Here is a 17,160-nt window from a genome sequence, read left to right as displayed (position 1 = left end):
ACACGTGCATTTTTCTGGAGGAGTGGGAAGGGGTGTGTTGTAACCAGATTTTCAGAGATATCTGTGGGGAGGGAGAGAGAGAGAGACCAGTGCTCTAGGGTATGTGCAGGTTTAGGAAAAGTCTCCAAAGCCACGGAGGCTATCATCAAAACAAATAAAATGAATTCTGTTTAATGCATTCATGTGTCTTCCAGAACCATCTACACAGCTGCTCAGTGGTGAAGTGCAGTGAAAGGGAGTCGGGCAGGAGAACTACGGGTGACCTGAGAGCCTGCGATCTTAAAAATGCTCTTGACCTAAGCATATAACACAGCCCTTAAAAAATGGGTATATAGCTCTGGCTGGTGGGGCTCAGCAGGCTGAGCAGTGACCTGCAAACTTAAAGGTCACTGGTTCGATTTCCAGTCAGAGCACATGCCTCCATTGGGGGCCAGGCCCCGGTTGGGAGTATGCAAGAGGCAAGTGATTGATGTTTCTCTCCCTCTTTCTCCCTCCCTTCCCCTTTCTTGAAAAGAAGAAAACAAATATTTTTTAAAATGAGGATATAGTCCCAGACATGGCCTTTGTAGGTGAATATCAATTTATTCAGGTGAAAAATTGAGAGCATCAAGGATGGAACGGAAGGAACTACAAGTAAGGTAGACAGACTATTGAAGAGGCCACTACAATAGTCCACGGGAGGGATGGTGAAGATCTGACAGATGCTGAGGGTGTGGAGAAGGAAACAAGTGCATATTTAAAGAATATTGGTGAAGCCGACTTTGAGGACTTGGTAACTGATTAGCTTTAGCAGATAAAGGAGGAAGGACAATTCAACCGGACAATACCAGTTTTCTGCTGGGCATCTCAGTGGATGGTGGCACCACTGAGACAGAAGAAGATCTATGAGGAAAAGTGGGGGGTTCAAGTTTGGTGTGTCAAATTCTGGACATCTGTGGGCTGGCTGTACCAGTTGGGAGTTCAACTGAGAGGTGGGACTTAGATTTAGCACCTTGGGAATCACTCCCCAGTGGGTGGAATAGATGAGATTAATCAGGGAGAGGGTGCAGGGTACAGAGAGGCTGGCGGGAGGTGAGGTCCTGAGGATCAATAGCAGGTGAGGGCCTGGGAGGGAGTAGAGATGGGACACTGAGAAGGAATGCTGGAGAGGCAGGAGGAGGCCGGGAGACATTGCTTCCAGAGGCAAGTGGAGAAGAGTGTCTGTAACTTCACTGTCCAACCAGGTAGCCACTGAGCACTTGAACTGCGGCCAGTCTAATGAAGAGGTGCTACAATGGGAAAATGCACTCCAGATTTTGAAGTCCTAGTAAAAATAATTTTTAAAATAATATAAAACAACTCACTAATAATATTGATTACTTGTTGAAATAATTTATTAGATATTGGATTAAGTAGAGTATATCATTAAAATTAATTTCACCATCTCTTTTAACTTTTTTTAATGTGGCTACTCAAAAAAGAACATCCACAGCTTGTACTATTATTTCAACTGGAGAACACTACCTCAGGAGAAACAGTCCTTCCTTTAATAAGACAAAGAGAGAGTGGACTGGATTTGGGGATTAGGAAGTCTCCATGTGAGCAGAATGACATGGATGGAAGACAGATGGAATGGGCTAAGAGTGAAGGAGAGACTCTCTAAGGCTTGGATAAGAAGGGAAAAGGGCAGAAAGGTGAAGGTGGGACATACATCCAGGTGTACAAAATAAGTCAAAGGGTTTGTTGTTTTCCTTGAACAGAGCTAGGGGGAATGGGAAAGATGGAACATGATTCTGGCCTGAGGACAGGGCTCTAGCTAAGGAGAGTGACATAGGAGAGATGATGAGGGAGCAGAGACGATGGGAGGCCGAGGTCCCATCCAAGCATCAGCCGAGGGGCCAGACTTGAAGAGGAGGAGGGACTCACTTTCCCTGAAAAAGAGAAGAAAGGAGGTGAATGGTTTATGCGGGGTGGAGGATGGGAAGCAAGACAGGGGAGAGAAAACAAGGACCAAGGTGCAGTTCATGCCCAATGGCTTCTGTTTTCTCCGTGAAGAAGGTTAGAAAAGCCAGAAATGGAAGGGGTTTGGGCAGAAGGTTGAGAAGGAGGCAAAAATGTGTCTGACTGCTGAGAGGATGGCAAAGGGAACCAACCAAAGGTGAGAATGAAAATGAACGAGCAGCAAAGAGGACCGAAGTGCCTCTGGCAACACTGACTCGGGTGAGGGCACTGTGCGCCGATGTCACTTTCTAGTCTGAAGAGTGAGGGGGTGGGTGGTAGGAGAAATGTAGGGGTGAAGAGTCTTACACTCTTACATGACTGTAAGAGTGACATTTAGGTAGACAAACAAAAAAAGTAAGGGCAGGAGGGAGCTGATGAACCTAGAAAAAAATGGAAGTGTCTAGGTACTGGATGTCATAATGAGGATGAAGATTGGGTGTACTGAGAATGAGAAATCTAAAGGAGAAAGGAGACGTCACTGAGGGAGAGAGGCACTATGGGTAAGAATGTAACTCAGGGCATGGAGGGAGCTGAGGTTGACCAGTTAGCTATTAGCTCAGAAGTTAGCTTCCTGCTCAGAGGCAGGAAGTCAATAAATGGCAGGAAGGGAAAGGCAGGAGATGGCAGAGCATGACATGAACTTCAAAGGAGTGGGTGGATCTGGTTAAAAAGCATGCCGATATACTCTAAAAGCACCTGCAGCCCTGGCTGGTGTAGCTCAGTGGATTGAGCATGGGCTGCAAACCAAAGGGTTGCCAGTTCAATTCCCAGTCAGGGCACATGCCTGGGTTGCAGGCCAGGTCCCCAGTGGGGGGCATGTGAGAGGCAACCACATATTGATGTTTCTCTCCCTCTCTTTCTCCCTCCCTTCCCCTCTCTCTAAAAATAAATAAATGAAATATTTAAAATAATAACAATTTAAAAAATAAACACATCTGTGAAAGAGATCCGCAACTTATAGCTCACCAACATCATTTCAAGGGGCACAAATCGAGCACCTTTGAAAAGCTTCTGCAAATACCTCCTCAGTTACCACATCATGACCACACAACAGCAGAAAGAGGCAGAGAGAACGACCCCGTAGCCTCCATTCCCTCCAAGTGGAAATCTGAGAGATTTTTGGAGGCTGGATTAAAACAATCAGACCCAACTCTGCCACTGTCTCCTAAGAGACATTCCCTTTCCACAGAACAGAACAGCGCTTACCGTGGGTGATGCCATCTCCGTGAGTGGGTGTGAGTCTACTGATTACACTGCGGGACTAGGGTTTCCTAGGTGCAGTAATCTTTTTTAGACAACATTTTAAAGCATTTTCCTCTGGACTTTTATGGCCTGGCACATCCTTTATGATAAAAAGCAAACAAACTATCCCCTTCATTAGGGGATAGTTTGGCAGGGTTAATTATCTGTTATATAGGTATCATTACTTTGCTTCAAACACTACAGAAAATCAAGAGATTTGAATAAAAAATCATTTATGATGGTAGCATTAAATTCCCTTTAAAAGAATCAACTATTCAGCTTTCAGTGGAGCTGCAGAGCTAAACAGCAGGCCTTAAAAACGATGAATTTCAGCATTTTATGGTTTAATAGATACTGTAGCTTCAGTTCCTTAGGACAGGAAACTAGCTCTCTTCTACCTGCTCAGAGCAGCGGGGAGTGGAACTCTCAGTGAACCAAGGAGCGAAGGGAAGAAGGAGAATTTGGCCGAGAGAGAAACACTCGGGAGGAGCAGGGACTCTCCTTGCCCTGTTTCCTTTGTGGACTGAGGTTGGAGCTTTGCTTACACACAACACATGCAACTGCAGGTCTCTGTGCCAACTCGTGGGCTATTTAAAGCCACTCGATCAGCGCAAATGGGACTGAAAGGCAGAATCAGAAATTCCCATTTGCTGGACCAAGCGGCAAGATAGGATGTTGTGGTCTTGACAGATCTGTCTGGTAAATTTGGTAGCACCTGCTATGCTAGCAAGATTGTCAGTTCTTAGCAACTCAAACGATACAAGCTCACAAAGCAGCTATTGATCAACGGCAACAAAGGACCTCTGTCAGGCCTGCCCAGCCCAGGAAAGTGCCAGGAGAGCTGGGCTGTTCATTCGTGGATTTCACACTGCCAGGAGCATGGTCTGCTTCCTCATTTTGCCTCAGGCAAACTTGAAATGTGAATTTACTGATTAAATAAAGCATCTTGTTTTTGAAATTGGGAGCGGTTTCTCCCAGCAGATTTCTGTCCCTAAACACAGCACAGATGTTTAGGGAACAACAACAACAACTGATATTACCTATAGGTGGTGGTTTGTTTCAATTCAGGGAAGTTATTTAAATCTGTCCCATTTTTTTACACCTTGCCAACTATGAGAATGTTCTTTGTTTCATTGTAACTCTGCTGACAAAGAAGCTTTGTATGCAAAAATAGGTGTGATGGTTACAATAACACAGAATTTTCTTTTCAGTACTTTTGGCCTCAGGTTAGCTAGATTTAAACCAAATAATCCTTTTAATTTCTAATGGACAGATGGGATGAAGATAAAAAAACTCATTTAACCAAGAGCAGCCCCATGGCCAGCTGGGACACCGCCGGATCCCACATCGGGTCACACAGTTTCCCACAAAGAGAAGACCACCTAAAGATGCTAACAAAATGAAGGCAAAGGCCATTGACAAAGAGTGGCTTTGTAGACCATTTTAAGGACAGATTAATTTATTTCAGTATTAAGAGAAGCAAGCCAAGTAAGTTCACCCATTCATCTACTCATTTAAGAAATATTTGTTTGCTAGGTATTCTGTCTAAGACGCAGTGTTGGGCACGTGGTGGTGGCCATAATGGACACAGGGTCGACCCTCCAGGGGCTAAGTCTCACGAAGTTTGCAATCCAGTGGAACTTTAAATATCTTGATGCTATGAATCCCTACATTAAGGAACCAACATTAAACCTTTCCCACATTTTTAATGAGAACAGTTTGAGGATTAAACCTTAAGGATTAAAGAAGAAGGCTCTTTCTTAATTTGGGGGCTGAAACAAACAACACCCCCATAACATTTCTTTATAAACCTATGGTGGACAACTAACTTTTTTTTTGACAACTTTCTTAATAGGACTTTCTTTTTGCTTATGTTTACAAATCTGTACAAATCAGTTTGGAAAAGATATGAGATAATAGGAGAAGATCACTCTTAGGGCCTTCCTGCTTCAGCTATAAACACGGTTTGAGGAAAAGTCTGGAACCCTCAGTGCTGGAGCAGAATCAGAGGCCCTTTGGTGCTGGAACCCACTAATGCACACGGGAGGGGCTGGCACTGCCTCGTTGGGGCGCGCTGGGGATTTGGGAAATGAGCACCGCCTGAGGAAACGTGGAGGGCTCCTGCCTTGCGTGACTCTATCTGCAGCTTTCCATTCTCTACAAGAAATGGCACAATGTCCCACTGCGGTCCTGTCACCTTGCCCATATTCACATCCCTGTCCTCTTGTGATGACCAAGCAGACTGGCGTCAGAAGTAAGATCAAGGCCCGGGACTCCATCGGGCCCTTGCCGGAAGCAGCCAGACATTCTCCAGGCAAACCCTGGATATCTACTGAGATTTTAGGTGTAAGAGCTAACCCCAGGGACCTGAGATTTTCTTTCACTCACCGAGCTAACGTTTTTGTAAATGTCAGAGTTTCAGAACTAAAACACAAGGAGGACAGAAGATGTCAAAGGTTTCACATGTTGGAAAGGTAATGGTAATAATAACAAAGTTGTTACAAAATGCTGTCACTAACTAACCTCTGCTTTAAAAAATGGCCAAGATGGAGACTGATTTCAAATTTTAAAAATTAACTGAGAATTTCTACTTTAAAATATGTGCACTAAATATTTCTTTTTACAGTCAGCTGGACTTGTGACTGTCATTTAGAAAAAAAAAATAAAGATGATATTCAGAGGACAGAAATTAAAAAATGATTTTTAATTGTATCAGGGACACTCTTTTTGGAAAAGCAGATATTATTTAATTAACGCATGAAGCTTGATTGATACAAGTGTATAAAAATAATCATTTCTTGAAACTTCTTTTTAGAAAATGATTGTATACATATTACACAGCCAGATAAAACAGCTGACTATCTAGAGTAAATATGCCAATAAATTGATGGCTAAAACGATAAATATCACAATTTCAAAAGCAAACTACATTAAACTTGAGTCAAGACAATATAATTTAAGGATTAAAAAATAACTTTTCTAATTCAGACTTTCCCTCTCTCTCTCTCTCTCTCTCTCAAGAGAAAAATGACCTTCCTTATCTAAGATAAACAGGAGAGGCAAGAAGCAAGCCCAAGGCCTTCCTGAGGAAAGAAAAAAAATACACATCTGCTCAGTTTGGAGTTTTAAGTTGTGGCCATAAGTTATGCAGCTTCTGTAGTGAGAAGATGGTGGGACAGGGGTAGGGTTTGAACCTCTCCTTTTAGTAAAGGGTGGAAAATGCTACAGTAAGTAAAATAATGTCTTAAAGAAGGTATAGGAACAGAAAGAGTTAAATCCTACACTGTTTTATTCATCCCTAGATAGCCAGCCAAAAGCTGCAAATCTTTTTATTAAGCACTTGTTAGTAAGAGACCTCGAAAAAATATCGGACTGCCGACTCTGGTGCACTGAGAAAACAATCTCCGAGCTAACCAATGCATTGCGTCCACTTAGAAAAATAGAAGTGAGTATTTATGTGCCAATTTCCATAAAGTTCAATTTCTATTAATTCTGCATTTTATCATTATAAATGTAGGGGTTTTATTTCCCAAACACAAGTTCCAGGTTTTGACTGAACATATCAAATAAAAATCTCAATTATCACCATTCCCCCACATAGATGATTAATCAGAGCACCTTGGTGAGGAGGAGATGGGGACCATGTGTCAAACAACAGATATTTGAACCAAATTACAATACGTGGCCCCACCAGGGCCAACGAGAAAGACTAATGGCTGGCCAGCTCATTTGGATTTTAATAAAAGACCAGCATCCACACTTGCAGATACCATTTGACCCTGTCTATAAGTTATTACTTTTTTGGATTTTATTTATTTACTTTTAGAGAGAGGGGGAGGGAGGGAGAGAGACAGAAACATCAGTGTGTGGTTGCCTCTAATGTGGCCCCCACTGGGGACCTGGCCTGCAACCCAGGCATATGCCCTGACTGGGAATCGAACTGGCAACCCTTTGGTTTGCAGCCAGCGTTCAATCCACCAAGCCACACCAGCCAGGGCTGTAAGTTATTTTTAAAATTCGGTGTGATTCACTTCTGTGGTGATCGTGCAGTTACCACAGAATGTAAAGTGGGGCTGCATGATCCTTCATCCACACAAAACAACTGGGCATTGCCAATAGATGTGTCTATAGTTCTAAGTTTCTAATTCGTGGTAGTGGTTTTCCTCTAATGTGAAAATAAAAATCTCAGGAGATGGGCCAAAGATATTACACACTATTTCTAAGAATATTTGGGACTTTCGACATGGAGTGGGAAAATACGATCTCAAGGACGCAAGTCAGACTTCCTGGTGCGCCAGGCAGCGTTTCATCTAACGTGGTGCCGGGGGCTCGCCCCGCCGTGGCGGAGAAGCCACGGCCCCTCCTAACTGCCCACCTACACTGGGTGAGGTTCCAAACGGCTCTAATGATTCTTGGTATTGGTTTGGCTGTATCTACTGGCATCTTTAATTGACTGCATATGCACTGTTGTAATACTAGTTAATGAATACTCGTGTATATTCAAAGGCATTTACAAATGATAGTAATTACTCTGTAACATTAAATGGCCTCAAGTTCTTCTCTGTGATGAAAACACCTGTTCCCATTGGGAAAACAAATTCAAGGACAATGAGCTGGCTACTTTCCACGTGACCTCCCGTATCTACCCTGCACCCTTCCGCTGCCTTCCAAGGCTGCCTTGTGGACTGCAGTCCTTGTGGGCTGCAGCAATGGATTTGCCCTTCAGCTGCCGCCTGCACTCAGCTCCAGAGAGGAACCAGAGGCCAGCACGGAAGGAGAAAGCCGATTATTCCCCTGGTGCTTCCCCACTGGAGCTCAGGATGGTTACCTGCAAGCCTCTCCCTCAGTGCTCAGCTCTCACAAGGCGGTCCGCCCCCTCAGCTCTATTCTCCACATCTGGCAACAGCGCCCTCCTCTGCTCCTTCAGGCCCAGGGGTGGTAATGGCTTCCAGCCGTTGCTCTCCCCAAGACACTGCCCATCCCTGTTGCTCCTCTTAACCTTGCTCAAACCTTTGTTAGTGGTTCCTTCATTAAGCTCTCCCCAGACTCCTTCCTATTCTGAGTTCTCTCTCTTTTTCTTACTGGGATCACAACCGACACAGAGAATTTAACCCAAACTTGAAAGACTTAAGGTTATTCCTTTCACTGTCTACCAATTTTATGAAATTCTGGTCTAAGATACGAGGTGTCCTATATTTTGTATTCTTTGAAGCCAGCATTAGGGAACTTGAGTCAGGAGCCAGAATCAGAGCAGAGAAAGGTTTTGGAAGCCTCAGACGACACTACCCGATGTAATCCTCAGAAACACAACACACGACATGGTGCATAAAACACAGCAAAAAACAAAACTCGAACTCTCCTAATGAAATAAGCTGTCCCTTGAAAGAGTTACATTTAAAAATCAACATAACCTCACAACCATAAAAAAGAGTGTTTTTTTTTTTTCAATTTTAGGTCTACAGAAATTTAAGCAACCTGTAGTAGTTGTGGGGGACACAGCAATGTACGCCCGATAGAGACCAGATTCTCTGCTTGGGACAGGAAAGCCAGAGACAAGTGTGGGACCTCTTGTCAAAACACAAGGACAATTGTGGAAATATATGGTGCTATTATAACAAAGTCACACACACCAAAGAATGGTCTGTTCCAAACTAAACAGTGACAGTGGAAACATGAAACATGGCAATAGGAAGCCATTCATTATAACCAGGTGAACCTATAAAAAGTTACACTATTACCTCAAGAATCAAATGGGTAGGGATTACAGGAACAAATTTGGAGGACACATGGACAAAAACTAAGGGTGGGGGGTAATGGGGGGAAGGGGGGAGGGTTGGGTGGAGGGGCTGAAACGGGAGTAGGGGGCAGAAAACTGTACTTGAACAATGATTGAAATAAAAAAAAAAACAAAAAAAAAAAACATATTCAAATGGAAAATCCCAAAAAAAAAAAAAAAAAAAAAAAGAATCAAATAATACAAACTATGCTTTAAAAAAGAAATTTATATCAATAGTCATTAATTAACTCATGCTCAGTTTATCATAAAAAGATGAGGTTGGAAAGGGTGAAAAATGACTTCCTAATTTTTAAAAATAAAATGCCATTTCTCTTAAATTAATATACCTTCCCTTCCTTGAGAATTCAAGTGGTTATCAGTCTGAGATATAAAAAATATTTTTCCTCCTAAGTAGATGCTAATGAAATGCCAAATCTTAGGCCAGAGGATAAATCATAAAAATGGAATTCAGACTGACCTGAAGCATGGGCTTCCCGGGGCAGCTGTCCCTGCAAGTTGACCCTGCCCTGTCATACCGAGCGCACTGGTCACAGCCCCTGGGCAGCAGCCGAGCACAGAGCCAGAGCATCTCTGAGTCCAGGAGGTCCTCGCAGGAGGATGAGAGGCTACGAATGCTCTCGTGAGAACGACAGTGAGTTTCTGGTGCCTGGCGGATTGCTTACTCCACAGGAGCATCGCTCACGTCCCAGGAGGAATTTGTAAGGTTTGGGAGGCAGGGTCCTCTAAGAGGGCAGCAACGTTTTCACTTCCATACGTGTCTGTGTCTTTTCTCATAACAGCAAACAAACCCTTTACATGCTCTATTGGCATTTTCCAATATCCCTGTCACTGTCCAGTTATGCAAAGATGCACATGACAAGGACAAGAATCCCTGACTGTGCTGTTCGGCTGAGGACGATACGGGCGTGGACCAGCGGCCACTGCACATTTGTCTCTCTCCCTTCTTCCAAGTGGCAGTTTAAGACAACTGTCCTCGTCTGTCCTCTCGTCACCACTGTCTCTTTGGCATGCTGTGGTGGTTAACATTGTCATTAGCCCCAGGACTGTGAGGAGCCTTATCAGGCCCTGGATGAGAAGACTTCGCAACTCCCTGAGACCTGGATGTGGGCTGGCTGCAGGAACTAGTTAAGACTCTGAGATGTCTCTCTCTCTGGGGAGAGGATAACTGCATTTCTAATCATATGCGGGGCAGTTTAATTTGGGGCATTTTAAATATGTGTATGTGACAAGAAAAGGGTGGAGTATAGTAGACATTTGCTATTTTGGTCCATCCAGAAATCATCCCTCTAATTTTGACAACAGCCCTGGATTTTTACTTCTTGGGGAGGTGACTATATATGGCTAGTCCATGGGTGGCATGTGACTACTTATGAACTGTCAAGGGTTCGTATTTCCCAGGTCACAGTGATTTATTTAAGGGTGGTCATGTGACCCAGCAGGGCCAATAGCACATCATGAGGCATTTGTGGGGACTTGAGACTCAGAGGCAGTTCTTTCCTGCTGGTTTTGACCCCAGGGGCGGTAAGGTCCAAGTACTGCCACCATGTTCCTGCTTGAAAAGCTGCAGTAACCCAGAGGAAAGAGAGCTGCGATGTGCAGAAAGAGCAAAGACCTGGCAGCTTGGTTTTAGTTCCCATATCAAGCGACACCTGAGGTCACCCTATCCCTGGATTTTCATGTGTGTGAGCCCACGGGTTCCTCTTCCTTAGACCAGTTTGGGTTGAGGGTCCCCTTTGAAACTACCTACCTTATAAATTAAAAAAAATGATATGTAAACAAGGTGTGACCTTGCTAACGTATTGAAAGGAATTTTGTAATTTTATAGGCAACTCTAATAATCTGGTACTGAGCAAACTTTAGGGATTTTGTCTCCTGGTGAGTCTGAGGGACTTTTTTTTTTTTTCTTACCAGTAAATGACAGGATTTTGGTGCCATTCCTTGTGCAGTGATGATGTGCAGCATTTTGTACCTTAAACTGCTCTGAAAAACTATGCTTTCCCCCTTCCTGTCTTTTTCTCAAAAGGAACTTCCTGACATTTAAAATAGTCATGAAGTAATAAATTTCAGTCTGCAGATATACAAAACAGCTATTAAGTTATGAGAAAACATTATAAAGTAGGAGATGGGGCCAACAGCCCAGAGCGAGGGGTGGTGTCAGGTTGGAGCTGGGAGCTGGAAAGGCGGAGGAAGCCTGCACAGGTTGCTCCAGACCCAGATGGACCGAGTCAGCGGGGATGAAGGAAAGTGCTGGGGGAAGCCCTGAGGCCTCGATGAGGTCTGAAAGCCCGGATTCTCAGAACTGGAAAGATGTCAGTGACTTTCCTCAGCACAGGCCACTCGCAGCAGCTGAGTGGCTGGGATGCCCACGGGCTCGCCCAGGGCTGAGGATGGGCTGGCCAAGTGTGCCAGGGTCCTGGGGGCAAGGTCCCCCAGCGAGTCAGGGCAAAGTTCAAGTGGGTGACCAGGACACTTGATAAACACCTGGAAGGGATTGTGTGTTGGTGAGATTAGTCCAGTATGCTTTTGAGAGCAATTAACAAATTTCTCTCAGCTTTCCAACTTCTCAGAAAGATTAGAACTGGAGATCACATGACTTTTGAAGAAGAACTCACAATGTGTTAGAAATTGTACAAGGAAACACAATCTAAAGACTCACAGCTATTTTAAAATCAAATAATGGAGTTGAATTTGAAATATTGTGTGACTATCTTAAATTTTAGGAATTAAGAATTGAGTTGCTTAAAAAAACAATGGGTATGTACATGCAACTGCCTTCAAGGCACCGTTTTCAGTGTGACAGATGCCACACTCCTCTCCCGGTTTGCAAGGGGGGTTTAAACCAGACGTAGAACTTCCCCAGACTTTGGTGAGAGGCAAAATAGGTCCTGGCACTGAATGGGGGTTCCTGAGTCTTTGTCTCCCATTAGCCTTATTGGCACATGTCATGGCCTGGCTATTTACAAAAGACACTCGGGTGTAGGCAGGTATCTACAGTGATACACAGAAAGGAACAATGCAGGGAAGGTCAAGAAGAGCCTCTGCTCCTGGAATCGGCAGGGCTGGAAGGAGTGAAAGGGGGCAGCGTCACAGATGACTGCCCTGAACGTGCCATGGAGAACCCAGGCACTGCCCAGCCTGGGCCTTGCTGTCCAATGCCCCAGCATTTCTCTGTCTCTGCCTCTCTTGTGTCTGGGGCATTGGAACCCATTCTGTATGGTAGGTGAGGACTCAGGTGAGCTGTCAGCTGACTCACTGTTAGGTGTCCTCCCTGCCCCCAGGGCTGCTACCCCGCCTTCCCTTTCTCATCCTGCTTTCTCACAAATTCTCAGAAGGACCTGCCTTGCATGACACCCATTTGTCTCTTCTGCAGTTCAGAAGCTGCCTACAGTCCTGTCTCCGAGGTTCAAGTGCCCCTAAAACTACTGACAACAACTGGTGAAGACCACTTGTTCTTGGTTCTGATCGGGATTCGCCCCCATGGAGGCTGTTAATCAGACCCATTTACTGCTCCTTGTCTGCTCCCCCTCACGGGGTGCCCTGCTCTGCTCCCAGCATGCTATGCAGCTGGCATCCTGTGCTCTGGTTTCAGCCCCTGTGGGATCTGATGCTGTCAAGGCTTTTTAAGTTATCAGAGACACTGCTATGTAGAGAAAAGGCCTGTTATTCCTCCAGACCCTATATTTATCTTAAAATTGTTTTCTTCACTACACCCTGGTGTGAATTATTTTTTAAAATGCCAGTAAAGTACCAAAATAACTCCCTCTTTATCTATGAAGCATTCTTTTCTTTTGTATTAAAAAAAAAAGCCAATCCTGTGTATGCTATGGAATAGTTCCTAATCTGGCACACTGAAGAAAATGAGGTAGCTTCAAAATTCTAGAATTTAAGGTTGAAAATTGTTCTTAGGGTCATCTCTACCTTCAGCTCACCCACCTCCTCCAACATCGAGCAGGTATGAGACTTTTGTAGACCCGTGCAAAGAGACACCAAGACCAAGAAAGGTTCGGACGAGCCTCACTTAAGGCTAGCAATCAGCTGCAGTGTTTGGAAGCAGGACTTTGATTCGATTTCCACATCTCAGTGGCCAGTCTCACCCATGGCACGATGAAGCACTGGTTGCAGAAATCAGCCACAACCAACCTTGGATCAGTAGCCAAGTGAACTCATTACGTAATGTTATGTGAAACTGGAAAGGTTGGGCAATTTTCTTTCAAAACAATGTTTAACTCCTGCCAAGTGTTCTTTAGAGAAGATTATTTAAGTGGAAGGTTTATTCATGAACATATGTGCCTACGGTCCTTTTTTCTTTACTCTTAGAATTAGGTCCTTCAAATTTATTTTCTCTTTGCAGCCACTAAAAAACCATGTTGCAAGTAGAATAAACTATAATTTATAGACTATTACAGAAAATCTCTATAATTTTTAAAAAAATCGAAACAGAAATTGGAACCTTTATAGTGACATCTAACAAAAATGCTGGGAAAGAATTAGGGTTGTTTTAGATGCAACCCCACGTTAGATGCAATCTTCTTGCCTTTAGCACACCCACGGTTTATCAAGCTTATTTTAACTTCTGGCACTGAACTAGAACAGGAGGGGGAAATGACATTTTATTTCTTTGTATCTAAATTCCTACCCAATAGTAGAAGGTGCTAGATCAGATTTATTACATGCGATTCATTAGGCCGCAGGCCATGCTGAATGCCAAAAACCACTCCTCAATGACACACACCGCAGGTCCAGGGCGCTGTGACCACTGAACCCACGTCAGTGTGAGGATCCCACGGAAAATTCTTAAACATCTTTGAGATCCGTGAAATTCTCTTGAGATGTTAAATGTTTTTACTCAATATTTATCCTCCGTTCTATGAATATGATAAATAGTAATTATGAGCTCTCTTTTTTTTACAAACATTAAAGTACTTGACGTACTTTATAGTACATCAAAATAGTACATCAAAAAGGCCTAAAATATCACCAGCAGCTTTCCTTCTCTGCACAAGATCCAAGACACCCAAGTCAAATGGGCCTGGAATTGTCAAACACACCTGCACAAATGTGGGCAGGTAATAAAGCAGTCAGAAGAGGTGCACGAAGTGACACAGAGTAATGCAGGGACTCTGGTGAGAAGGGAGGATTGCTTTTCACAACCCACAAACACTCTCTCATAGCCTCAGAAGGCTCCCTCCTTCCTGCCTGTCAGCATGCTCTCCTCGCAGCCACCACATTCAAGACAGCTTTTTGGCTATCCCAGCATCCTCTCTGAGCAAGGGGAGCCCAGTCCAACCAAATCCCATGTCTAGTCAAGTCATATTCCATGAACAGCTTTGGCAAAGTGTAACCCACCCTTTGCCATATATTGAGGGCTGTGGGCAACTTCCCCCAAATTAAGCCTGTGTGCACGTGAAGACTCTGTGCATACATATAAAAAACTGGCTTAAGAAGCATCTTTGAGGGCAAAGAAAGTGCACTGTGGTTTAAATGAGTTTCTTGTCATCAGGTACAATAAATGCAAACAAACCTGGCGACACCATACCTTTCTTCCATGGAAACTTCTTTCATCTGCTGGTGTGGTTTCGTGCCTTCCATTTCCCTGATGCTGACAGCATAGATCTTGGTGGTGTAATCAATGGCCTTTTCTCTAGCAACGTCACTGTCATAGCCTCAAACAACAGGAGGAGGAGAGGAATGGAGTTGGCTTGCTGTGGCTCAGGAGGGGATGGGGAGGAAGGTGCAACTGATGTGTGGCAGATGGGACTCACCTCCATCCTCTTCGGCGTCGGTGTCTGACTCCTCGCTGTCCACCAGCTTGCTCTCCTGGGTCCCCACAAACTCCCTGGTCCAGATCATCAGGGCTGTGTCGGCGCCACCGACCGTGAGCAGCACGGAGTCGTTGTGCAGCCATCGCACGTTGGTGACGTGGGCACTGTGCCCCACGTACTTCTTGAACCTTGCGTGCTGGCCCTGTGAAGCCAGAAATTGGCAATTACCCCACCCAGGTCTCTATTCCCATGTCTGGATTATTTCATCCACTTTATTTCCTGGAGTGGTTTCTACTGGACACAAATGAAACATTTAAGCAGCAAATTTCTTACATTTTCTACAATGTGAGCTCCAAAAGGGCAGGGACTAGGTGTCTTTTTTCCCTAAAACATTGCCTGGCTCATCGTAGGTCTTCAAAAAACAGTTTGCAAGGGAACAAATTAAATGTTAGGCTACAGGACCTGTTTCTGGAAGCGTAAGAATATAAAAAGCTTGTTTCTGCTTCTCTCGGATATCAAATGTGCATTCTCCACAGGTCTCCAGTGTAAACTCCTGATTGAGAGTCTGGCTGACATTTGAGATCAGAAGCGTCCTCCCAGGTCATCCCCACAGTGGTTTTTGTGCCACAGCCCAGACTAGCGCAGATCAGCAAGGGACTCCTTCTAATCCTGGGGCCTCCGTAACACTTAAAATATGCACAACAGTTTCGGCCATGGACACTGGAAACAATCTCTAACACTAGAAACACTCAACTAATTGATTTAAAAAAAAAAGTAAGCTGCTTTTCAACAAACACAATTAAGTAAATAGAACCCAGTTTATTAGTAATTACCGCGGGCTCTTCGGAGCGGCGCGCTCGGTGGGAAGGGCAAGTGACTGTGAGGCGGAGGCTCACCCGGGGCGGCCTGGACAAGCAGCGGGGAGGTGCAGCTGCCACCAGAAGCCAGCTTCCATTTCTGGCTCATGCACCACAGTCTGGCAAAAACAGCTCCGGTGGGAGCCATTTGAAAAGGGGGAGTTTTTCCATCCTCTCAGCGACTCCCAGGGAATACCTTACGCAATGTGGGAAGCTGCGTGTACTTTCTGAAGTCATGAGAGGGCCATCAGCATCCCAAATAAAAACTATTCAGTAGTAGACAAGAGGCTCCCAGAGGGTTTTGGACTGGCATGCTAGGGAACCTGAAACCGCCACAAACACGCGGGAGACAGGTGCAGGAGAGCAAGAGACTTGAAAATACTCTTGGTCCAGATCTCTCTGGATTTGGCTGACCCCCACCTGACAGTGGCGTGGGACTGCCCGCTCCTCAGCAGAGTACTGAGTCTAGAGAGTCTAGGGAGCAGACAGGTTGGTAGCGCTTCCAGGAAGCCTCCAGAGCCACCAGTTTGCTAAGCAAATAGACAGAGCCACGGAAGGATTCCCAGTGGAACCCGCTGTGTGGCCCTGTGAGATCCAGAAGGCAAGGACACAAAGACGACATTCATGTGGCTGCAGCCAGGTGTCCTGCTGGTCTTCCTGCTAGAAGCAAGAACCGACCCATTTTGCAAGTCTGTGTTTTGAGAGGAGGAGAAGAAAGTAAGAGTTTGAGAAATGCCTCTTCATACTCCCACTTATATGAAGAAACACAGGGTTTCTAGAGAGGATGGGAAAAAAGAAAGAATCCAAAAAGAAAGATTTGGGGGGAAAATAAGGTGATCAGAATCTTTGCAGAGGGAAGGAAAGTGATGAAAGGACTGAGAAAATTTCTGAGTCAATTCCAGCAAAGGCTGATTCAAGATTCTCAGAACGGGAAGCATGATTACTGTTCCATGGAACAATAAAAGGGATTCACAATTACTAGAAGGTTCCAGGAACCCAGCTGCTCCCCTGGGAGGCGGCGGCTGGCAGGCATGTTCGGTGGCTCTCGTAGGGCCTATGGAGGGAACCTGCTGAAGACCTGGCCCGGCCAGTCGGAGGCATCGTCCTTTGGGCCATCACGGCAAATCCTGCATTTCTGTCAGCACTGCCAGGACTCGCACCTGCAACTCTCACAGTGAGAGCTGAAGCTCGGAGAAGCCAAAACCCATCCCCGGAGCGCTGGCTGTTATCTGGTTTTAGGGGAGAAATCCCTGAGACCTGGTGAAAGCCACCTGCTCTCTCCCTGCACTCACGACAGTTCACACACAGTGTTTCCGTGTGAAAAACACTACGTACGAGGCTCCTCTTTGGAGAACCAGTCTCTTGAGTCCCTTTGACGGCCTGAGGAAGAAACTTAAGAACCTAAGGGTGGGTTTTAAAAACATAAATGACATGGTGATGTACATTGTTTAACCTTAAGTTTGCTTCATGACACTTTTCTAATGGAGGATATGAGGTTGCTAAATTACTGGTGATTTTACAA

The 17,160-nt window shown here is 44.8% G+C and overlaps 1 protein-coding gene across 7 annotated transcripts in view; it reads right to left on the bottom strand.

The window, feature by feature from the left end:
* The window catches only part of EML6 (EMAP like 6), a 226,943-nt gene that overhangs the window by 26,279 nt on the left and 183,504 nt on the right, over positions 1 to 17,160 (bottom strand). For all 7 annotated transcript variants that reach the window (XR_004903668.1, XM_036027959.1, XM_036027961.1 and 4 more), the window contains 2 exons: positions 14,782 to 14,983; positions 14,556 to 14,682 (listed from right to left, as the gene is read on the bottom strand). Coding sequence is in view for 6 of the 7 variants with exons in the window: in XM_036027959.1 (XP_035883852.1) it covers positions 14,556 to 14,682; positions 14,782 to 14,983 (329 nt within the window). In the remaining variant the exon portion in view is untranslated. The remainder of the gene's footprint in view (positions 1 to 14,555; positions 14,683 to 14,781; positions 14,984 to 17,160) is intronic.

Source organism: Phyllostomus discolor, chromosome 6, assembly GCF_004126475.2.
Source record: "Phyllostomus discolor isolate MPI-MPIP mPhyDis1 chromosome 6, mPhyDis1.pri.v3, whole genome shotgun sequence".
Lineage (NCBI taxonomy): Eukaryota > Metazoa > Chordata > Mammalia > Chiroptera > Phyllostomidae > Phyllostomus > Phyllostomus discolor.
Note: the sequence above shows the minus strand (reverse complement) of the source record. Positions and strands in the feature narration are given on the sequence as shown.